Source organism: Dipodomys merriami, unplaced genomic scaffold (assembly GCF_024711535.1).
Source record: "Dipodomys merriami isolate MVZ:Mamm:240054 unplaced genomic scaffold, mDipMer1.0.p SCAF_42, whole genome shotgun sequence".
Lineage (NCBI taxonomy): Eukaryota > Metazoa > Chordata > Mammalia > Rodentia > Heteromyidae > Dipodomys > Dipodomys merriami.
In genome coordinates, this window is record NW_027205826.1 from 4,856,214 (window position 1) to 4,880,830 (window position 24,617).

General features: G+C 47.0%; 1 protein-coding gene across 1 annotated transcript in view; it reads right to left on the reverse strand.

The window, feature by feature from the left end:
• Window positions 1–5,917: 5,917 nt before the first annotated feature.
• The window catches only part of Prkca (protein kinase C alpha), a 386,397-nt gene continuing 367,697 nt past the window's right edge, over window positions 5,918–24,617 (reverse strand). The window contains exons 16-17 of the mRNA XM_069993120.1: window positions 23,103–23,243; window positions 5,918–10,292 (exon numbers count right to left, since the gene is read on the reverse strand). Coding sequence (XP_069849221.1) covers window positions 10,128–10,292; window positions 23,103–23,243 — 306 coding nt within the window. The 3' untranslated portion in view covers window positions 5,918–10,127. The remainder of the gene's footprint in view (window positions 10,293–23,102; window positions 23,244–24,617) is intronic.

Here is a 24,617-nt window from a genome sequence, read left to right on the forward strand (position 1 = left end):
GCTGTTCCTTTGTGGGCAGCCAAAACATCCCCAGGTGTTTGATTCTAGCTCCCCTAACCCACGAGGTGACGCTCCTGTTGGGTGGTTTTGGACCGTCCTTTCGAGGGCTGCTGGGGAAGGCCCCCCCCCCCCCACGTCCCACCCACCCTGCGCGCTCAGCTCCTTTCCCTCCAGGGCCCTCCAGCCCAGTCAGCGGGCGGGGCACGGCAGCACCTGCTGGCTTCCTAGAACTGCTGTGCTATTTTCTCTCTCCTCCTACACCCAGACAGTGCCAAAAAGAAAAAAGCGTCAGGAGAAGACGGGGAAGGCGGGAGAGAGGATTCTGGAAGCAATTACAGAAAGGCATCCAGTCTCACAGGCCCTGAGTCGGCAAAGAGAAGGAAGGGTCCTCCTTGATGATGGTGCGGGGTGGAAGGAAGCCAGGAAGAGAAGACAGCCAAGGGAGGGGCCTCTGGCCTGCGCCCCCTTCCCCGCATTTTATCATTATTATTATTAATTATTATTATTTGGTGCTGATAAGAAGGCCTGGAGCTATCCCTGAGCCTTTTCACCGAAGGCTAGAGCTCTATTACTTGAGCCTCAGCGCCGCTTCTGGCTTTTCTGTTGGCTCATTGGAGGTAAGAGTGCTGTAGACTTTCCCTGCTTGGACTGGTTTTGAACTGCAATCCTCAGATCAGCTACCTCGACTGCATCTTTGATGCCCTGAGCTCGTCAGGAAGATCAGAGAGACCAAGAACACAATCTCAATCAGCCGCTTAGGGGTTATGTCTTCAGCGGGCAGCTAGTTAACTTGGGCCTCGGGTTCTCCATCTGAGGCACCAGGGATTAAATGGCTATGGTGATCACGTGACGTACTTGGTCCCAGCTGCATGCAAGACCACCGCCTCCTTCCCATTGGCTGGTTTCTGATTGTTGGCGCTCTCCTCTTCCCAACCCCCCATCCATCAGACTCCAGCCTCCCCACCTCTCCTTTTAGGAAGCTTCTGGAACAGCTCACATCCCTGATCATCTTGGTTTGTCTGGTACGTATTCACCTGGGTACTATTCATGAACAAGGTAAATAGGTACCCGGGGTGAGAGTGACTATCGGCTTTAAATAAATGCATGCAAAGTAACTGAAGGTGTGCCGGCACACTGCTGGTAATCAGTCGGGTCATGTATGTGTGTGTAGTGTGCACGCACACACGTGTGCGCTTGTGTGTAACCTTGTGATTTATACTTCTGCTTGTCTTTCTCTTTTGCCTTGAAAAAAAAACCTGCTGGCAATATATTTAACAATTGGCCTTATACATATAATTATTTAGTATTGCTAAGTAGTTGTACAAAGAGGTTTCAATTCAAATGTCAGCTTATGAATACAATGATTTTTTTTTTTTGGTCGTTGTGGGGGCTGAACTCTGGGCCTGGGCGCTGTCCCTCAGCTCTTCAGCTCAAGGCTAGCGCTCTACCACTTGAGCCACAGCGCCACTTCTGGCTTTTTTCTGCTTATGTGGTGCTGAGGAATTGAACCCAGGGCCTCATGCATGCAAGGCAAGCGCTCTACCACTGAGCCACCTTCCCAGCCCCTGAATACAATGATTTTTTACAAAGGAATTTTGCTGGGGGCTGGTGGCTCACGCCTGTAATCCCAGCTACTCAGGAGGCTGAGATCTGAGGATCGTGGTTCAAAGCCAGTAGGAAAGTTTGTGAGACTCTTATCTCCAACAAACTACCAAAAAAGGTGGAAGTGAAAATGTGGCTCAAGTGGTAGAGTGCTAGCCTGGAGCAAAAGTATTTCAGAGACAGGACCCAGGCCCTGAGTTCAAACCCCAGGCTGACACACACACACACACACACACACACACACACACACACACACACACACACACACACACACACACACACACACACACACACACACACACACACACACACACACACACACACACATGAGCCTTCTTTTGGGGAGATATCCACTTCTGTCTTGGAGCCCAAGACACTGCTTTCCCCGCCCCTCAGGCAGAGCCCTGTCCCTGCCCAGCGGCTCCCAGGATAGGGACAGATGGAGAAAATGGATGCCCTTTGCTGAACACATGACCATTTCAGTGGAACCACAGATTCCCCCTCAACTAAGAAAGCTCAGGGCATGAATCAGTCTCTCAAGTGTGAGCTCAGGCAGCTATTGCTTCTAGATGCTGGGCGGAAGGGCAGACTAAGAGCTTGGGTTTGTGAGGCATAGCTCATTAGTAGTGGTTGTGTGTCTATCCTGTTTCTGGGCAAGGATCTAGGCCTCTTTATGGTTTTCAAAACCATCTTGCTAGGCTCCCAACACCCGCACCCCCCTCTCCTGCCTTCCTTCTTGTTTTCCTCCATCATTCCAGGAAAACACACACACACACACACACACACACACACACACAGAGTCAGCACAGCCTCCCCACCAGAGGCTCTTGTGAGGGGGAAAGTCTTTGCTGGGAAGTCATCTGAGGACTTGGGTTCCATGTGCGGGGAGGGTCCTGGGAGCTGTGGGCTGACCTCTGGGCAGGGGAACAGGGGAGACCAGCAAAGGGGAAAGAGGACTTTATTTTGTCAGCTGTGGGGCTTGAACTCAGGGCCTGGGTGCTGTCCCTGAGCTTTTTCACTCAGGGACACTCTACTACTTTGAGCCACAGCTAAACTTCTGTTTTTTTGGTGGTTTATTGGTGGTGAGAATCTCATGGATTTTCCACGGGGGCGGCCTGTGAACTGCGATCCTCAGATCTTAGCCTCCGGAGTGGGATGACAGTAGATGCAAACCACCTGCACCCAGTGTCAGCATGTTTCAGAGTAGGATCTTGTTAGTGGCACTGAAAATAATGGCAAGGACATTATGAAGGAGTGCTAACACGGGAGCGAGCTTGTAAAGCAGCGCCTTGCTCAGTGGCTAACAGGTAAGCACGACCAGCACCTTGGGGTCAGATTATTACGTCAGTGGGTGCTGACACTTGGTGATCTACTTAGGGGACTGTGGGTAAGGCCTGGAGCTCTAGGGGCACAGGACAGGCAAATTTGGGCCTAGTGTGCACTGGGAAGGGCAGGCTGAGCTGGGCTTCTGGGCTGAGGGCTGTGGGTGAGTGGGGAGGTGGACAGCAATGGGATGAAGATGTGAGTGCAGGCACAGTGCAGCCCTCAAGGAGGAGGTGAGGAAAGGCACATCGACCATCTCTGCCAAGGCTGGTCCTCGGCTTTTTAGAGACAGCGTTGCAATTTATTTTTTTGTGATTCGTGGTGAGATCCATCCCTCACGAGCCACACGTTTCGAAACACTAGACATGTTTGAATGTTGCACATTTGAAAACCGGTCTCTGTTTTCCACTCGTGTGTAAACATCATATGGGGGCTGTTGACAGACAGAGGGGACAGTCCCCCTGGAGCCGGACGCACACCTTGGTTGACAGGATTTGGGCTGAATTCTTTCTGGAACCTTCCATTCTGAGGGAAGGAGACCATCCATCCTGAGATACTGTTCTCATCAGCGGCTGTGTGTCCCCTGCAGTTTTGAGGTGCAGGAATATAGGTAGGGGCCACACTGATCTTTCTACTGTGTCTCCAGGGTGTGACTCTCGGCTGGTCCAGAGCAAACAGCTGATCAATGATGGCCAGATGTAGGCTCTGCCATTACTTTCTCCCAGTTACTGTCTGGAGTTTGATTCAAAAAACAAAGTTTTAAATTTTGTTTTTGAGGCAAAGTTGTACTATGGAGCCTAGGATGACCTCAAATGCACAGTCCCCTCATCGTACCTTCCCAGTGCTTGGATTACAGATGTGAGCTACTGTACCTGGCTGATGCATGCAATTATCAAGGAGAAAAAAAAAGTTCATTGAAGTGGGTAAAGAGATGAAAGAAAGCTACAGAACATGTCCAGAGTCAAGCAGCGCCAGGAGGACACTTAATGAACTATAATTTCAATACCACAATAAAATGCAAAAGAGCTTGCTGAGGAATGATTGCTATCTTTATTTGTACACGCTTGCTTCCAAACTACAATGAATATATCTAACAAAGCATATCATGCAAACAAAGCTTAGAGGTGATACAAATTGAGGAAAGCGATGCAGAAGTTTAAACATCCATTTCACCTGCGGTACAACCAACCCCTATTTGACAGCCAAACAGCCTCTACCCCCTGTCCACAGGTAAAATCCAGCCTATCTCTTCCTCCATACAAATTAGGGGTCTTGTATGGTGTTTTTCAGAAGATTACAATATGGCCTGGACTTCAAAACAAAACAAAATCATGTGGGGAAAAAGCGTTTTCAAATATTTCTGACCATTGATAAAAGATATTCAGAAAGATGTTAATAATATGGATAAGAGTTCGATTTTAAAAAAAACCTCAAGACTCCAAATAGCATCCATTCCATGTGGGATTTTGAATAGTCCACTAACCCCCTCCAAGAAACAATTATACTCTTTCGGGAAGAACAGTAACAAAAGTCCACAACCAACGACAGGATGAGATACTCCTAAAGTTACGCAGAGACAGTGACATGGTTGTTGCATCAGAAAGTGCAAAGCCACCTTTTTATTTCAGAAAAACAAGTTTTTGTTTTTGTTTTTTGTAACATGGACTGGAAGGTCAGTTTGTCCACAAACTCTAAGAAGGGTCCTAGAGACCTCAGACAGGGGAACAACCAAGGCATCTTTCCTATAGTTTGACCATTCCAAAGCTTTATGCAGTTGTCCCTGGTATCTATTAAAAAAAAAACAAACCCAGAGCATCAGACAGCTAAGGAGTTCCATGTGAACTTGCGGTCATTCCAATGTGAACTCCACAGCCCAGCTGCGCAGGACTACCCTGAGTGGGAATGCAGGTCAGGGGTGCTCTAGCTGACCCAGGAGATGGGAATTTTATGAAATCAGTCGTAGCTTTACAAAATCATTTTTAAAAGAATTGACTTTTATTAAAGTTCTCTATTTTTAAAAAAGTACAAACAGTGCTGTGTAATCAGCTGTTCTGTTGGAATTAACAGGGTTAAGAAAAGTCTTTGGGACTTGTGGGCTGGAATGTCAGCTCATGGTAAGTCTGTTTGGTGGCTGAGAGCGACTGCCGTGATTATTAGGGAAGCACGGAATCCACAGATGGGAGGCCCAGGGGTCCCAGCTGTGCGTGGTTTTAATCTTCCCTAACCTCGCCATGATCAGATGAACTGCACTGGAATTCACATCCGTTCTATATAACTGACTTTACTCACATGGAACCCAGACAGCTTTTTGCAACTTTCTAGAACTTTTTTTTTTTTAACAGCAGAAATGTGCTCATGTTCCCTAGGTCTGCCGCATCAGCTCAAACAGGACCTGACAAGAACGCTGGCAGTTCGGAGTGTTTCATAACTGGAGGCTCAAGCGGCTTAAGGAAAACCATAAAAAAAATTTCCCAATGCTCCTTGTCAAGCCAGCATGTCATCCACAAGTACCAGAATGTCCTTTTCCTCCCCTACCATGGTCACCCCTCACGGTACCTGTAACTCTCTTGGGCATCATACTGTCCGGCCCCTTACTCTGTCCATCTCATGATCATGGTCATGCAGCTTGCTCAGTGGGGAAACAGGTCCCCTGCCTTTGCAGACTATGAAAACAAAACAGGAGACGTGTGATATGCACAGAAGAAATAGGCTGGCCAAGGTGTGAAAATGACTGTCAGATGGTGTCAGATGCGAGGTTTTCACAAGACTTTCATTGAAAGCCCAGGAAAACGCCTATTTCCCCTGCTCACAGATGCTGGTGGCAACTTTGATGTTGGTTGTTTTGTGACTTATCCATCCATCCACCTATCCATCTGTCCATCCACTCCTCTACCCACTCACCCACCCTTCTATCTACTCATTCACCCACTTACCCATCCATCCATCCACCCACCCACCCACCCATCCATCCATCCATCCACCCACCCACCCACCCATCCATCCATCCATCCATCCATCCATCCATCCATCCATCCATCCATCCAACCATCCAACCATCCATCCATCTACCAATCCTCAGCTGCCATACTTCTCAGCAGGAGGCCACAGAGAGAAAAGAGAAGAAACTTTGGGCTTCCAGGGTTTGGTGGATGGTCTGGCTTGTCGCAGATAACTGTGAGTCATTTGCAGTGAGAGAGGAACAGGGCTTCTCACAGTTGTTGAGAAGCTGATGACTGTTGTTGCCTTTGGTTGGTGTTTTCTGAGGAGCAGCAAGACTGTGTCCCTGGCAAAAGCCACTCTCTTGCAGACCAGCAGATGGTGACTTCCATTTGCACCAATGGCCTCCCATGCAAAGGTTCTGAAATGTCACAGCCTTATCTCCCTACTGCTACATTCCTCCCAATGCAACAATATCCTATTCTTCTCTTTCCTGTCTGACGCCCACCTCTCTCTTCTTGGCATGTCAATGGGTGGCTTTCATGAGGATACTACTCTCAACCAGCAAGTCACCAGCATCAGTTATAGCTTTTAGTTCACAGAAGTGATTGGCAATCCTTGGTGTTTATCCACCAATATTCCTGGGCTAAACTTCCAGAGAGCTCTTGAGCTTCCCGAATTTTCTACCAAGATTTGCAAAGAAAAGTCTAATATATTTCATTAAGAAAGGCAGAATGTAATCAGCTTCAACTAGGCTGTAGGACTCCATGTTGGATGTATAAAGGATCAACCATCTTGGTTCCTAGGGTTACCCATCTACCTTCTGCATCAGTTCCTGCCTGAGTTGGGTCTTCCATTAACCTCTTGGGCACTGCACCTGGCAGCACAATTCAGCAACTTCCATTCAAATCAAGCACTAGACGTCTCTAGATGGACTGCCCATAGCAGGGCTGTCAGCCCACTGGCCTCTAGCCATGGAGGGAGGCTCTGCAGCTGAGCACTGGCCATCTTCCAGTGGAAAAATAACACAAAACATTCTGAATGGTCTTTCTGGGTCACAGCCTAAGGGGTCCTGTGGAGACTCGGATTGTGTTAGATTCTCCTCCACAGGCCCGAGCAATGCAGGCTGTGGTCAGTTGCAGGTATTCCTACAGTTTCCCAGAGAATGAATCTTTGAGGCTAAAGCTCCTGCTGCCAACCTCCCACATAGCTGCTGAAATTCAACCAGCAGTCCTTTTCTGGCCCCTCCATTTCCCACCAGGCCCTTGGAGTGGAGGCAGTGGTACAGAATGTTGTCCATCAATTGTATGGAGAATGGTGGAGAATGGTAATGCACATGTTAGCCATGCAGCAGTAACTGTCTTAGAGCTTTAAATCATCAGCCTTAGTTTAAATTTCATGGTCGGCAATGCACAAAGTAGGCTACAATAGGAATACTTCCTCAGGCCCCGTTTTTAAATATTTATTTATTTATTTTTAACCATTTCCTCCCCCATAGTCTGTCCCTTGAGTCTGCTGTTCCTCATGAAGGGTCATTTCTTTGAAAATGTTGTTTCACATTCTCTTAGGATACAGGCCACTGAACGGGAGAATTTGTTTCCTAGGAACTTGGAACTCTGTGTTGGCTGTCAAACTGCTCCCCACTCCCCATATAAACCAATACAAAACCCAAGACTGCAGCTTGCTTGAAACAAGCTGGACATACTGCGACAAGTGGTCCACAAACCCAGGTGCTCTTCTGGGGTTTGGTTCACTTCGCTCCTCAGTTGGGGACCAGCGCTGTTCCTGGTTCATCTGGGGCAAGAGAATAGCCCATTTGTCCCCTAGGTTCATTCTCTAAGTCAGGTTCTTTACTGTCCCACCAAATGTGGTGTTCTGATGTGGACATATCCCCAGAATGTGCGGTGACAAGTAGCACTTGAGCAACCAGTAAATGAACCCTTTTTGAATTTAGAAGTCTAGAGTTGCTCAAATATGGCAGAAGAAACCACTCTGTTCTGGTCTGGCTCATTCCCTACTTCACCTTCCAATACCTCTGTGCTTCTCGCCTCAAAGACCTTCGATGGTTCTATGTTATGTGAACTTCAGGCAAACAGCCCGAGAGTGACACTGAGAAGAACTTAACTTGGTGGGGCTTTGGGGAAGGGAACAGAGCAGCTTGCTAGAAGGACAGATAGTGACTTTTCACTTGGAGGCCTAGCTCCTCCTAGGAACCTGCACTGGGAAGGGGGTGTTGCCAAATTAGTGCTCATCACAAGACTGGCATGGCCAATTTTAGTGACAGGAGATCTGAATACTATGAAGAAAGTCTGTGGGTTGCTGTAGAGAATGGCTGTGTTTCAGGGACTGACATACAGCGTGTCTCATGAAATATGTGTGTGCATGTGCTAGAGCAAACAGTGGGACAGCAAGATGGATCGTGTGCTTCTGCTGTGTTCAAGTACACAGAACAAGAAGGGAATCCCCCAGTCCTCTTCCCTGAGACAGAGTCTCCAACAGTCACAAGCTGAGCAAGAACAACTCTTTCTCTCCTCCCCCCCCCAGATGCTGTAACAATACCATACATGTTCACAAACATACCAGACATGTTAGAATTCCCAGGAGGAAGAGTGATGGAGGAACTCAAATGGAGAATGACATTAAGAAGCTAAGAGAGTCTCTTCTCAAAAATAATCCCCACAAACAAAATTTTGGTTTGCAGGTAGAATCATATATATATATATATATATATATACACACACACATATACACATATATAGTAAAAGCCTAATTAAACATGTAAAATAGTCATTCATTTTTGAAATTAGATCTACATTAAAAAATTAATATATCTGATACAGTGCTGGGGGGAGGGGAAGAGAAAGCACAGCAGCAAATATTAAGCTAAAACTTAATCATAATAGTAGATTGGAAACCTGAACCTTCACAAATATAGCACAATTGTGTCTTATAAAATTATTATAATACTCTTTATATTTGAAGTCATTATATCAATAATATAGATTCACTTGTTATTAAGGTTTATTATAAACATGCAAAATCCATTGCATGATGCATTTGCAAATATTAAGATTCTTCTAGCAAGAAAACATCCTTGAGCTGATGAGTATCCAAGTGTCTCAAGTGTACAGCTCTGTGTATGTCTTTCAATAGGAGCTGGTAGTGGGAACCACATTGTATTATTTCATCCCTAAGTGGATATCAAGGGCTAGAGAAAGGAGGCAAATTAACCAATGGGGACAGATGCTAGAGTCAATGCTTTAAGTTACTGTACATCGTACTTTCATAAACGACACTGCAGCTTATTAAATAAATAAGTACAAAAGGGGATGGGGACGTACACATCAGCTTCTTAGAAAGGGAAACAACATAGGTAGCAAAATATTGTGTGTGGGGATGGGGGTTGGCTAACGACACTCGTGGGTGGTGGCATGGTTACTAATGGCACCCTGGATTGAAGAATAATCTCCCAGAGATTAAAATGAACATACATACACATTGGGTTCTTTCCTTGATCTGAAATGATTTCACCGGTTCATTTAGAAAAGTCCTTAAATGATTTGGCCTCTTAAAAAGAATGCAAATATTGAGACAGTTATCAACCAGATAGGGTAACAGATGACAGTGTCACCCAATAACACTCATCTGAAGTTCTCTTGCTTTTTTTTTTTAAACCACTGGATTATGGTTTCATTATGATGTTTGAGAACAGTGATTAGGTCCATCCTGGTCTCTCAGATTCACGGGACTTTCCATTGACATAAAGAACAGAAGCAGTGGGTATCTTGAAGCTTTTCCCATCCCCAATCCCTCTTTGCTCATGCTCTGGGCTCCCCACTCTTTCATTCCAAAGGTTTTGTGGGTTGGAGAAGTTTCTAGTCCATTGGACGAGGGCAGGTTTACTTCAACATCTCTGGTTTGGGGAGCCTGATGGTGAAAATCCACAGATAGAGAATATATCAAATCGTACCAAAAAGGGGGTAAGAGTCTCATTTTCTAGGAAAGGTTAATCTATAGTCAGATGTGACATCTACATAATTAAACTGGACACTGTACATTATGTCATCTTCCACTAAGATAATGTTCTTGATTGTAAGAGAGAGACCCTGAAAAGTTGATCACATGTAGACTAATTACTCTACAATTTTCAGGCCTCCATGTGGAGTAAGACATAAGGCCGTGGCCTTAAAAATGTTAGGGTCAAGGATCTTTCCCCACTGCTGGGGAAGCTGAGGGGTAGGGAAATGTTTGCTTTCACGTGAGTTTCATACTGCACTTTGCAAGATAGGGTGCACAAACTGGGGGTTAACATATGAGAACCCTTCGAAATCAGACTGGTCTATGTTAGCAATGACCAGCTGATCTGGCGGTGTTAAGACAGGTTGCCCGCGTGTGAAGAATTTGTCAAAGTTTTCTGCTCCTTTGCCACACTGTAGAGAAAGAAAAAAAAAAAAAGAGAGTTCAGTAAATATTCTAAACCATAGGGAGCAGCTCTCTGAGAGCACTTGGTGAGGAAGGGCGTGGCTGGGGAAATTGGGACAGGTTAGGCCGGGAAGAATCTTGGAAGACTTGCAGGCCTATTGGAATCAGAAGCCAGGCACAGCAAACAACACAGGGGCTCCGTGGTAAATATTCGCATACCCTCAGAATGAAAACTTCAGATGGAGATTCACTGTTGGCAAGAAGGTAGCCGTGGGGAGACAAGCCCTTTTCACTTCGCTTTCTCCTCACTGAGCAAGCAGAGCTATGCACATGAATGTTGCACGCACAGGGCTATGGTCATCGCTCCATGTTGAAAAGGCCAAATTGTTGGCTGGGATTTCAGGCCCCCCCCCCAAAACTGAGAGGGTGGGGTTACTGCCCAATTTTACTTCTTTGCAATAAAATCTGTCACAAAGCAAAAATGGTATATCTTTGCCATCCAACCGGGATCTCTGAACAATACTGGGTAAGTATGGTGGCAAGGGTGGAAACAGCTCCCAGGCCCAGCTGCAATTCTGGACATCTAGAGAGAGCTACTCAACTGGCAGACAGGTCAACATGGAGCTCATTTGCAGGGTGATCTCAGGCTGGAGGGGGTTTGCACAGGTGCTCCGGTGTGGCTGGGGAGAAATTGTAAAGCCTGCTGTCTGCTTTGAATATTACTATCCCTGAGGCTCCATAGAGAACTCTGTGCAAATGACGGCTTCTGGCAGAGCTGCCTGTGACACTCTTAGAAATACCGTATACAGCTGTGAAGTAGCACTGCTACTTTTTCCAGCCACCCAGAAGGGCTATGGCATATCAAAGTCTCTAGGACCCCAGGGTGACTCTGAGACAAGAAACCTGCAAGTTCTATTGGCATTACTAATAATAACTTTGGTCTTAGAACAGATTATTGCCCCTTTACCTGCTGCTAACACTATAGGGACAAAAGGTACTAATTCTGAGTTTGCATAATATGAACCCTGCCAGGCATTCTTGGATTTGTAACAGAGGACAGCTCTAGGTCATCTGAGCAGTGCAGCCCACCCAATATTCTCATCAGAAAAGCAGGGAGAATAGCGTTATCTCCTTCCAAGGCTTATGTTAGGAAGGTTAAACACGCCACTTCATGCAGAGGCTAGCACCTGGTCAGGGTTCAATACACATTGCCGTGCCTGTTTTTATAGAAGACCAGGTCTATATCCAGGCTATGCTTGCTGGTCTCTTCTTTCACCTCCTTTCTATGGCTTCTAGAAGTTTCTAGAGTTTCCAAGTTTTATCATCACTTGCCCACCTTCTTTTCATCAAACACAACTTTTTCCTAAGAACCTGTTGAGTTGAAAAGCATGTCCAGAATTCAACGTAAGGTCTTCATAGACCACAGCTTTCCTTTCTGAGTTATTTTATGATTCAACCATCCACTCTGAACTTGAGGACACTTCACACTATAGTGAATGGGTGTGTGTGTGGGGGGGCAGTGAGCAGCAGGAATTAGGGGTGTGGGGTCCCACATTCTGTGGAGGCCCACCAGTCCTGTCTCCCAGCATGGGGACAGCAAAGCATCCACTCTGATACTCCAGGTTTCCATGATGCTTTTCCTTGAGGAGCACAAAGCACTTCAAAGCAAAGGCAGCAGAAGCAGAGCCTAATTTCACATCACCCCTCATGCAAGGCACTTCTGAACCACTGGAAAAGCTCTTCGTGAAATAAATAAGGGTGCAATGTTTCTTCCCAGGACTTAACTAGGAGTCTGTATTTGATTCATCACTTAGATAAACAAGCAAATGGAAACCAATCTCCCCTGGGTGTCATACTCAGGTACTGCTCTGATGATGAAGAGCTACAGAAATAGCCCTCTTTTCAGTATACCAGTGGGAATATTTGGCCCTCATGGGATCTGTTTTTTTTACTGTCATGACTTGGGTCAGGGGTGCTCCTGGCACTTAATGGATAGAGATCAGAGACGCTCATAAAAATCCTAACGTGCACAGGACAACACTCCCTCTCAAGGAATTATTGGCTCAAAATGTCGATTGTGCTGCTGTTGGAGACTCTGGGACAGATCCAGACTGCTATGTGAGGATCGTCCCATCCTCAGGTCAGTGTGAAGGTGAAGGTGAGGGCCAAACAAAGGAAACTGGGAAGAGGCAGCCACATGTGAAGAGAGCACAAAGCAAGAGCAGTGTAAGCAAACATATCCTCAAGTTTCAGCACCCGATGAATGGATGTCCATTGCCTGGAAGGATGCAAGTGTTGGCACTCCTAGAGACAGGGCCAAGTGCCTCCCAAATGCGACATCATTCGTGTTTCTCTGGATACTCATCAACAACACAAAGAACAAGGGGAATTTATGGGAAGAAGAACAACAACAAAATAACGTATTGCCCTATAAGGAAGGTCATAACTAGCTAAGGTAGAATGTTCTCTCTGCTCTGGCTAGACATCCACTTGGGTAGCTTTGGCTGTATTGATGTGGTTCTGTGAAAAGACTGCACGGGCGTGACCCTTTCCTTTGAATCCTGTCTTTATGGCACTCACAAATCAGTTTCCACTGGGAAAGTTTCCAAAAGCCATGGCTTTACTGCCAAAGGAAAAATGAGAATACCAAGAGGAGAGCAAAACCAAGAGAACTCTCCAAGAGGAGAGTTCTTGAAGGTTGAAAAAGGGGGGAGGATAGGGATGGATTCTTGGAGGACAAGTTCCACAGCTGAGGTCCCAAGAAGGTCCCTAAGGGCTTCCATGGCTTATAGAGCTGAGTATTGTAACGAAGGGGAAACAAACCTGTTTGGTGGAAGCCTCATGCCATGACTGTGCTCATGACAGCAGAGCTAACTAAGGAGAAATCATGGAGCCCAGACCAATCTCATCTACGCTCTGTGATCACACTGAATGGTAATGTGACGACGTTAGACTCAAAACTGGAAACACTTTCCTCTCCTTTCTCACTCTAAATTTCCTTGGAATTTTCCCTGACTCAGACAGAGAAGTCACATTTTGGCAAAAGGAAGTATTTCTTACACTGGCTCACTTAGGAAGAGAGACCAGAGGCAAGGACAATATAAGGACAAAGAGTAAAAACGAAATCACTAATGTTCAGACATCAACCATGGGACAAAGGGGCTGTTCACGTAGGTTAGCAAGATGCACAGCGGGAAGTCATGGAAAGCCTGGGGGTTGAGTCTGAGGTTCAGATGAGTTTGAGAAGGTTGCTTTAATCTGAGGAAGATCAGAGAGGACAGGAGTCCCTGCCCCTCACATAGGAACAGGAGAAGCACGATTCCTCCAAGTCCACTCCCATAAACAAACTGCTTATTTTTCTACTATGAAGTGTTGCTCAATGTTTTAAAAAATCAGCCTTCTTTCCACACTTCTTAGCAAAAGTAGATCCAGAGGTAGATAATCTCCTCCAGGCAACGTTGGAGGAGGTGTTGAACTACTTGTTTTTACAGATAACACCATCACCACCACCAAGCTCAGGAGAGGATCATGAAACCCAGAGCTCCCTAGATCCTTGGGAAAAGACAGACAAGAGACTCAAGAGCCATTGCATTCTCAATACAGGAACGGGTCTGCCGTCACCGAGGATCCAAACCTGCCACCATCAGCTTGGTGGAGAGTGAGCTTCGGGGACTATTTGGATTGGAGTAGGAAGCAAGAAGAGGCACGGAGACAAAAGGGTCAAGGGATCACCTGGTAGGACCTGTGGGTAAGTGAAGAAACGATGGCAGAGGTCCTCACAACCTCTCCGGCAATGGTGGCTGTCTGTGACAACCCGATAGCCGGACACCTGTGTCTCTGAGAGCTCTAGGCCATCAAGCACACAAAACAGCTAAAATGGGTTGTGAGCAAACCCCTAGGATGGGCATACCCAGCCTTCAACTCCCAACTCTACCTGTACCTTTTACCAGTTGAGGCTTCTGCCAGTGGGGATATGATGCATGGGGCAAGAGTGGAAGAGAAAAGGGCAGCAAAAGGCAGGACAGATCTGACAGAGCCAGGCAAGGTGGTCTAGCACCAGATGGTATTTTGTGCTCACTGTGCATCCATGACACTTGAGGGAAGACAGGAGCCAAGAAGGAGAAGAGGCCAGCTCAGAGAGGTCTAAAGCCCCAGGCCATAGTTTTGGGAAAGCCATGGCATCTACTTGTAGATATTGACCACACACCTTCCAGGACTGTTATGAAGTAACATGGGAGGCCTTTCTAAATGATGTGTCAGGAGAGAGGTCTCAGGTACAACACACATAGCAAGTGCTTGACAAGTCAGAGGCAGCGAATCTATGTTTGAAGGATGAAAAACAATGCTATGAATAATCCACCTCACCTTCCTCCTGTCTGGATTAAAGAATGGACACCTGTGTCATTTTGACATCCTCGCCAATTTGGTAAATCCATCAATGCACAAAAGGCACTCAGGAGAACTCAGGCTTGGTAAGGATGCTCAGAGCATGGAATGATGCAGACACATCCTGTGTGGTGGGTGGACCACATCCAAGGCCTTGCATTCCCTGCCAGGGCGCAGGGAAGAGACCCTGCTGGGCTACAGAGCGTGGGTTCTGGCCTGGGATGCTTACCTGTGAAAGGCTGCCAGGCACAGGCTGTACCCGTCCTGTTCTCAGCCCCGCCCTCTGCCACCATGCCTTAGTCTTGGAGAATACAACCTCACTGGCGCTGGCACGGGAACCCGAGTAGCTCAGATAATGGCCATTAAAAAGAATGCAAAACCGAACAAAAGCAGGAGAGTGGGCAGAGTGTAGAACTAATGAAGCCTAAAGAATCGGGGTAAACGTACAGAAAAAGCGAAACAGAGCGGCAGGGAGGTTCTCCTAGTGACACCGGATGGGGCGGGGTGTCCTGGGTAGCAGAGGAACCCTCACAGGTGCTTCAGGCCCCGGTTCTGGGGAAGTGCACCGTGCGGTGTAGTGGGGGCGTTAGTGGGAGCATCAGCCCTGTCTCTGCACACAGCTCCCTAGGGCAGGATTACCTACTGTCCTCTTAAATAACCAACAGCAGAAACGAGCTGGTGCATGTAGCCTGCCCTTGCTGCTCTCCTCCACAGAGCCCCCCAGTGAGGGCCTTGGCCCCCACTCTGACCTCTCCAGGGGGCTCAGCATGCTCAGGGAATGGTCTCCGTGCGGGACCCACGCAAGCAGGAGCACACGGTTAAGGGTTACAGAGTGAGGTTAGTTTGCTCGTTTAGTCACCCAAGGTTCTGGAAACGTGCTCACCGAGGACCTGGATGCCCACTGAAGCCAGTGCATTTTGGTACAGATAGTCTGGAGAACAGGAACGGACAGAGGAGAGGGTTTGGAGAACAGTCAGTTCCTGGCCTTGGACCTCAAGAATTGGGAATGGCTGGGTGAAGAGCCATGGTCCCGCCGGAGAGGATGGGGACGGGGGTGGAGGGTGGGGGGGTCCTCTGGTTATCATCATGGGAAAGACACAGGTGGAAAACCAGGGCGCAACCTCCTATGTTTGCGGTATGGGGGGCTGCACCTGGGCCTCATGCATGTAGGTAAGTGCTCTACCATTGTGAAACACAACTCCAGACCTAAGTGTGTGTTTGCACATCCATGTACTTTTTTCTGGAAGATTTTGAATAGTCATTGGGGAGGGGAGGAGATAGCTTTCCTTTTATCTTCTCTCTTTGTCTCTGTCCTTGTCTTCCTCTTTCTGTCTCTGTCTCTTTGTCTCTCTGCCTGTTTCTCTCTCTGTAATATCACCCACAAACTAGGTAGTAACTTTACCACATGAGCCCCCTTCCTAGCCCTTTTTACTTTCATTATTTTTCAGATAAGATCTCTGTCTTTTTGGTTTGTTTTTGACCCAAGTTTGACCTCAGACTGTAATCCTCAAACTATTTATGCTGGGATCACCAATGTGAACTACCACACCTAGCTTATTTGTTGGTATAGAGTCTCACTAACTCTTGGCCCAGGCTGGCCTTGAGCTGTGATCCTCTAGATCTCTGCCTCCCCAAATATCCATGAGGCCTGGCCTCTTCTATACCATTTCCCATTGCTTAATGGTTTCTATGACTATGTAGAGATAATGTTTCAATAATAATAATAATATGATTTTTAAAGTGATTGAGACTCCACTTCCTGCTAACATCCCCCGTTGGTCAGGGCCTGGAGAAGGGCTTTGGTTTGCTGGACACCATTAAATATCCTGTTTGTACCCATGGAAATGGCAAATGTTGTTCAGAGAGCCTGGCTTTTGCTGATAGACACAGGATATAAGACTGCATTAAGTGAGTGTGTTCTTGTAGGTGTGAGAGCTATGTATGCAAGAGGGGAAAGGTTCTGGCTTATTATTCCTATAGAAAGAAATCACGCTGAAGTGTCATGATGGTTTTGCTATCAAAATTGATACCATTCTTTTTCTTTAAAAAAATGAAATACAGAAATTATTTCTATAGAAAGAAATCATGTGCTCCATTTGGACTTTCTTTGTGTTAATGGCCGGCTTCAGCAATCTAGGCCCCTTTCTAAGAACAGTATAATAACCATCATTGTTGGGGACCCTTACTCCCCAAGGCAAGCACGTATCAGTTCACATGGCTGAGGCGGGCAGGGTCTGTAATTAATACCAGCCCTTATCACTGAAGTTTGCAATAATACTATTTATTTATATTGATTATTATTTACAATGTCTCATTTCTTCCAGTTTCTCTTCCAAGGAGAAAAGTATTCTGGGAGAGTAATTATCAAAGTGAAGAAAACAGCTTGCTTCTAATTCATCAAGTAAAAGATGAAATCCTAGACTGCTTAAAGGCTTAAATCAAACCCAAATGGACCATGATGTGATTGCTTCTCATCTCCATGGCTGGTTAGTGTTGTATAATGTCAGCAAAGCTCCCCTAAGTCTTGAGAATCTCAATTTTAATTAGCTAGCATTACTGTTGCGAACTCAAGGGAAAGGCCAAGAGAACAAATCTGTCTGCCACTCGAGAACTGATTAGATGTGGCCGTGGTACCTTATGAGGCAGACAGTCACTGCAGGCCCCTCCCCCTATCCTGGGTAGCTGTGGTTCTGTATAATTAACTTGGCAGAGTAATTGTTCCATGAGAGTAATTGTACCATGAGATGTCCTGATGTTTAGGAAACATACATAGGATTTGGGCCTAAGGAAGCATTACATCTTCAACTTACTCTCAAGTGGTTCAGAAAAGTTGTGTGTGTGTGTGTGTGTGTGTGTGTGTGTGTGTGTGTGTGTGTGTGTGTGTGTGTGTGTGTGTGTGTGTGTGTGTGTGTGTGTGTGTGTGTGTGTGTGTGTGTGGTGCCCATAGGCAGTTAGAAAGAATAGAAAAAGAACAGTACAAACATGATAAAATGTTAACATTCAGAGGTTGTGGGTAGGGAATATAGAAGTTCTTTATAGTATTTTCCCAACTGGTTTACAAGTATGATGTGACACTAGAACTTAATTCCTTTTTTTTTTTTTTTTTTTTTTTTAAAGAAAAAGAATGGCATCAGCTTTGGTAATGACACTCTAAGCAAGCTACAGAGGAGCCTCTGAATTGAGGCTCTCACTGGGGAGGTCCTGCCCTGTCTCATTCTCCATGTTCTTATTCTGTGTGAGTCTTGCTGCAGAGATGGCAAAGCCCCGATGAAGTCATCATTCTATCTTCTTCCTATGTCTCCCATCTCTCCTTAAGAGATAGGATGTTGGGGGGGGGGAAGGTTTGGATGGAGGGGCAGAGGGAGAATGGGAAGGGATGGGAAGGGGAAACAAAGGAGGAGGCTACAATGCTTGATAAGAAATGTACTCATTATCTTGCCCATGTAATTGTAACCCCTCGTTTCAGTATTTTCACAATAAAAAAACATTAAATAAAAAAGAGAGTTAGGATGTTTCCCTAAGAAACAGCTCTTATGAAAGACAGGCCCATTTTCCACATGCTCTGCCTACTGTGGGCTGTGGAGTATTTCTAGGTGTTAGCTTTCTAGATGGATTTCTCCTTTCCAATAACCAGTAGCATCCAGAAATTGCTTCTGGCTTGGCTGTGACCACTCCCTACTATCAATGGATAGAATTCAGGGGAAAACATCCATTCATTTCACCACTTCCAGTAGCTGTACAAACTGTTCCTCATCCCAGGCAGGGTGATGGGCATTTGAAGGCTGTTCTTAGCCTATTGGCTTCACCACGAATAATGAATCAGGATAAAAGTCTACAAAGGTCAAAGTAACACTGATCAGAACCTCGGTGCAAACAGAAAGAAAGAGCTGTCCTTCCCAGGGTGAGGGTCAGATGGCCATGCATGCACGTGGTACCTTCGCGCCTCTCTGATACTGTGGGAGACAGGTGAATACTCTCACTTCTTCTCCTGAGAATGAAGATGGACCAGGGGTGACATCCTGCTTAAAAACACCGTCTTCCTGCACGGAGTCCTGGGAAGATAAATGGGCCTCCTTTTCATGGCTCAAGTTTGCCGCAAGGACCTCTGCTGGAGCCTGGCCTGTGCTCTTCGTCTGTGGAGCAGGGCCCTCTCCCACCATGTTGCTTTGAGAGGTGTCTGCTCCAGCTTGCTTGTGGTTGCTTCATCTCTAGGACAGGACAGCACGGCTGTCTGGTTTCACCTTTGCTTTTGATAAAATCAAGCAGCACGTGGAAGGCTCTACCCCGTCGAGTGATTGTCTTGTCTTCCAGAAAGTCATCTGTCTTCACGATGGCACAGAGTCAACCTCTCGGGACAAACATGGCGCTACCCCGGGCAGGTCTGTCCCGCCACTGGCCGCTGCAGGACAGACGTCTAAGCCTCCAGATTTGTCTGGTGAGGCATACTTGACGTCTGTTCTTCCCTCCTCTGCTCTCCCCTGCGTGTGACCTTACACAGAATCCAGGCCGTAGGCCCGAGCTGCACTGCAGACCTGGCTTTCATGTCATCAGGAGACAGACAATCCTGTGCACAGCCTCCTGATGGATCACAGCACCATCAAGCATCTTTGTGCAATGGGTATCTCACATTTTAATTTCTCCAATGTCACTTTGGCATCTGAAAGATGATAAGCACATTGCACACTACAGAAACCTCAGTTCCTCTTGATAAGAACTGTGGCTGTCCAATTATATAATACCTCTACCCTTCCTTGGGAGGTCAGTGATTCCGGAACAACTTTTTTTGTTCTTGTTGTTGCTGGCCAAGGGACTTGAACTCACAGTCTGGGCGTAATTCTTGAGCTATTCTATTCAAGGCTGGTGCTCTACCACTTAAGCCATGCCTCTACTTCTGTTTTTTGGGGTTAATTGGAGACAAGAGTCTCATGGACTTTCCTCCCCAGGATGGCTTTAAACCAAGATCCTCAGATCTCAGCCACCAGAGATTACAGACATGAGCCATTGGTACGCAGCTTTGGAATAATCTTTCTTTAAAGATTCAAAAGGAAAATAAAAAAATAAAACCAAATAAAGATGGTAGACTCTTGATTTTTCTAGTACAAATTATCTGTGTGTGTGTGAGAGAGAGAGAGAAAGAGAGAGAAGGAGAGAGAGAGAAAAAGAGAGAGAGAGAACTATGGCTTGAACTTAGGGTCTCATGCTCCTGCTTGACTTTCTTCACACAAGGCTACCTCCATTCTTTGAGTTGTACCTCTGCTTCCAGCTTTTAGGTGATTAATTGGAGGTAAGAGTCTCTTGGACTTTTCTGTTCAGGCTGATTTCAAATCGTGGTCCTCAGATCTTAACCTCCTGAGTAGTTAGGATTACAGGCCTAAGCCAACATAACCTGGCTTCTAGGACATATTAGATCACCAGAAGCAGCAAGCAAGTCGTCAGCATCCTATATCTGACCTTTCACTATAAGCAAAGGCTGAATTCCATGGGAGCCAGAAGCAGTATGCATGTAGGAAGAGCAAAACAGGCTAAGGGCTCTTAGCCCAGTAAACTGACTCACCAAGACATACAAAGTCCTTAGCTAGAGTGATGAAAGCTGCTTGGAGGTAGAGTCTTCTGAGCTAGGCTCTCTGGCAGCCATGTTATCAAGGTGGTCTTCAGTAGCCACAGGGAGACCAGTATCGTGTGCCTGTCTTTGAAGCAGCAAGACTGGCCCTTTGAGCAGGCAGGGCTCTGTATTTATCTGCAGTCTCTTTTGACTTTCCAATTAGCTCCAGAGGGAACTCGCTTCACCGACAAAGCTGGAAAGCCACATCCTAGCACAGCTTTGGTCCTTGGCCCATTTTTCCCACTGGCTGAGTTCATGGCAGAGTGTGTGCAGCTTTGTCTGAGGTTGTGTTCCTCTGTCGTCCATGTCCTGTTTAACCAACGAACTGATCTAGTATTTCCACTGCAGCATGGTGTGTCACATGGACAGAGCTGTTGTAGGTACCCCTCGCCTGAGATTGGCATGGAGGAAGGATGGGGGGAAAGTGAGTCCTCAGGGCTGTTTGAGGCCCTTCCAGGGCCCAGAACTCTTGGCTTTGTCTTTCACTTGATTCTGCATTGTGACAAACGGACGTGTCTTGTCCACTTGCTTCTTACTTCCTCCGCGGATGTGTCTCCTTGCCGCCCTGCTCCTGCCCTGCATTCTGTCTGGCTCCTTCCTCCTTTTGCACAGATTCTCTAGCAGAACAATCTCTTGTGAACAGATGTTTGTTCTCCTGTTCCGTTCTCTGGCCAGGGCTCTGACCAAGCATAACTTTCCACAATTCTAGAAACTTCATGCACAATTTCTGCTTCTTTTTATGTGCTTGGTTTCCTTCCCCCACCCCTTGATAGCCAAAGGCAATCTATTCTTCCCTTTTATTTTAACCAGCATTCAGTCAAACCAACAGACCAACGAGCCAGCAAAACAACCAACAAACCAAAGCCCTAACCAACCAATCAACCAAGGAATGAAGGAACCAGTAGCACTCCCAGAATAAAACATCATCAAACGATGCTCCTGCCTTACTCGGATGTCTACCACGGGAACCACTCTGCTTCCAGCGGCTCCCGTGACCCACATGGAACAGCCCACATTCTTGGCTGCTTGAGTGTCACCCATTAAAAATGGAAGAATCTGAAAACCAAGTCCAGGTGAGAATAAAAAGAGAAAAAGAAAGTGCGTATTATGGTTAGCCTTGCTGCACCCCGTCTCTTTTGGAAAGGGAGTGACAAGTGAATTCATCTTGCTCCACCTTGAAAGCAGGGCCCATATTTATCTCTATGTTTCTATGAAGAACAAGCTGTGTTGAAGGTGGTATTGCTCACCTTTCTCATTCTAAGGAGACAATGAGAGATATGAAAGGCAGGGGGAACAGAGAAACTTGCTAATTCTTTTTTTTGCAGATACCTGCAGTTTCATTGTTCAGTCTGCCCAGTCCCTCCCTACACCCGAGAGCCAGGCTTTATGCACTGAAGAAGAGGGTCTTCTGAGAGGACCCGGGGTCCAGGGCTGGCTAAGAAGAAGGTGGGAGGTGGCAGATATCGAAGGGCCTATTTGAAAGGATGACTCAGAAGGAAGTCAACTGACCTGATTAATTTTAGTTTGTCTTCGGTCTGTGCTAAAAATGTCTTAGAAAAATAAAGTCCAATGGGCTTGTCACCCACTGTTATTCTGGGAGCAGCGCATGCACGGGACGAGCTGACAAGGAGGTTGCTGCTCTTAGAACAAAGCTGTGTGTGTGGCACAGGCAGTAATTCTGCTGCCCCAGGGGTCCTCCTGGCCTCTCACGGGACACCTATTGGAGATACAGTTAGGCTGAACCAGTAGGGAGAAGGGTGGCCTCTTAAAGATATTCACTCTATCTCTAGAGATGGAAATATTAAGAAGGTACATAGCGGGGTGCCGGTGGCTCACGCTTGTAATCCTAGCTACTCAGGAGGCTGAGATCTGAGGATTGCAGTTCAAAGCCAGCCCGGGCAGGAAAGTCCATGAAACTCGTATCTCCAATGAAGTGCCAGAAAACTGGACATGGCGCTGTGGCTCAAGTGGTAGAGTGCTCACCTTGAGCTTCAGAGCTGAGGGACAGCGCCCAGGCCCAGAGTTCAAGACCCACAACCGACAAAAAAAAAAAAAAAAGGCACACAGGAGTTACTACTACCTCTCAGAATCAGCTGTAAAGCTGTCACTGAGGTAGACCAATGGTTCAGTGGAAAAGGACTGGACTCTGCCACCTACTAGCTGTGCATCCTCCAGCAAGTTACTCAGCCTCTCCGTGCCTCAGGTTTTTCAACTGCAACCTGGGGACAGTGATGCTCATCTCCCTGGGCTGCTGGGAAATGAAGCGAATTAATATTTGTAGAGCAGTGGAGAGGGCCTGCTCTATGGTATTAATTAAATAAAGGAGAATGAGTGGCAACCACACGGGCAGGGTCTGAATAAAGCTGGCAGGGTCAGAACTGATGGCTGCTGCTTACTTCTTATAGACCCAGGCCTGTGTGGGCCAGCGTCCAGGCCTGCCCAGGAGCCAACAGTGCATTAGATGGGCTTCACAATCCCTAGGGCAAGCCGGTGCCCAAGATCTGAGAGATCAGCTTTGCAGGGTGTGAGGTCCTCAGAGTCTCGTGCCTGTCTAGCACAGGCTGCAACTGTCTGGGGCTCTCCGTGGCTGCCCTATTGTGGGTGACGGGCATGCAAGGTCCCTCTGTTTCTCCTTACTCTACAAAGCCAGCAAGAACACTGACTGCTCAGACTCTAGCATGGAGCACAATCCTGGGCTGGTACCTGCCTGTTTTCCCCCACCCTGCCAAAGCCAGGGTCACGTGTCTGCTGTTTCCAGGAAGAAGGGAGGGAAGGGCACACCTGGGATTGGGGAGAGCCTCTGTGTACGGTTCTGCTCTTCAGGACTCACCACTTTGGGCTTGAACGGAGGCTGGATCTCCCTGTTCTCCAGCTTCTCCCAGTCGATCCTCCGGAAGAAGGCATGTTCTCTCACGTCCCTCTCTCCCTCCGGCCCGCAGCCCAGCCGCTTGGCTGGGTGTTTGGTCATCAGCTGGAAAGGAGAATGAACGAGAAGGTGGCTAATAGCAGCTTCCCAGAGCCAGCCCCTTGCTTCTCCTGGTCCAGCTGAGCTTCTAGCTCGGGCGGTGGGGCTGCCTGGACACCAGCAGCGCAGACACGGTCAGGATGTCACCAAGAAAGTCACACAACTGACGCCTTTTTTTTTTGTAGTTATGGTCACCGTAAGAAAAAGGGAGAAAATGGAATCCATGGCAAATGGAACAGGAAGAAATCAGACAGACATCTTCGTATCTCCTTCTTTCAGACCTTTGTAAATCTGCTTTTCTTTCTTGAAAAAAAAAAAACAACCTACATGTCATTAAAAATTGTGTATACTTGGGCTGGGAAGGTGGCTCAGTGGTAGAGTGCTTGCCTAACATGCATGAGACCCTGGGTTCGATTCCTCAGCACCACATAAATAGAAAAAGCCGGAAGTGGTGCTGTGGCTCAAGTGGTAGAGGGCTGGCCTTGAGCTGAAGAGCTGAGGGACAGCGCCCAGGCCCAGAGTTCAGGCCCCACGACCAACAACAATAACAACAGCAACAACAAAATTATGTATACTTAAAGCATCACAGGCTAGCAGCACACAGCATCACATTGCCCAGATCAAAATATAATCAATCAGCTTGGCACCAGTGGCTCATACCTGTAATCCTAGCTACTCAGGAGAGGTAAAGATGGTTCAAAGCCAGCTCCAGCATGAAAGTCCATGAGACTTATATCTCCAATTAACCACAAAAAAGTTAGAAATGGAGCCGTGGCTCAAATGGTAGAGGGCCAGCCTTGCGCGACGATAGCTAAGGAACTGTTTCCAGGCTCAATCCCTAGCACTGGGAGTTCAATCCCTAGCACTGGCACAAAAAAACAAGGATCCATTGAAGGCTCAATGGGTTGGAAAAGTCTACACAGTAACTAGGAAGGCGGCTAGTTGGCTTCACCATGCCTGGTACAGGATTCAGAGGCTATGCTGAACGCTTGGAGGGGAGATGCCAGTCCACTATTAGCATCTCTGCCTACCGCCCTGCCCTAAAAACATAGGATAAATGCTTCCCAAAGGACTGAACTATCTTTAAAACATGAAAGAGTGTGCTGCACTCCATCTCACTAAGTCTGAAAAGAATCGTATGACCTAAAAGTTAACCATTAAAAACCAGTCAGAGCCCGGCGCCAGTGGCTCACGCCTGTAATCCTAGTTACTCAGGAGGCAGAGATCTGAGGATAACGGTTCAAAGCCAGCCCAGACAGGAATGTCCGTGAGACTCTTACCTCCAATTAACCACCAGAAAAACCAGAAGTGGCCCTGTGGCTCGAGTGATAGAGTGCATGCCTTGAGCTGAAGAGGTGAGGGACAGTGCCCAGGCCCAGA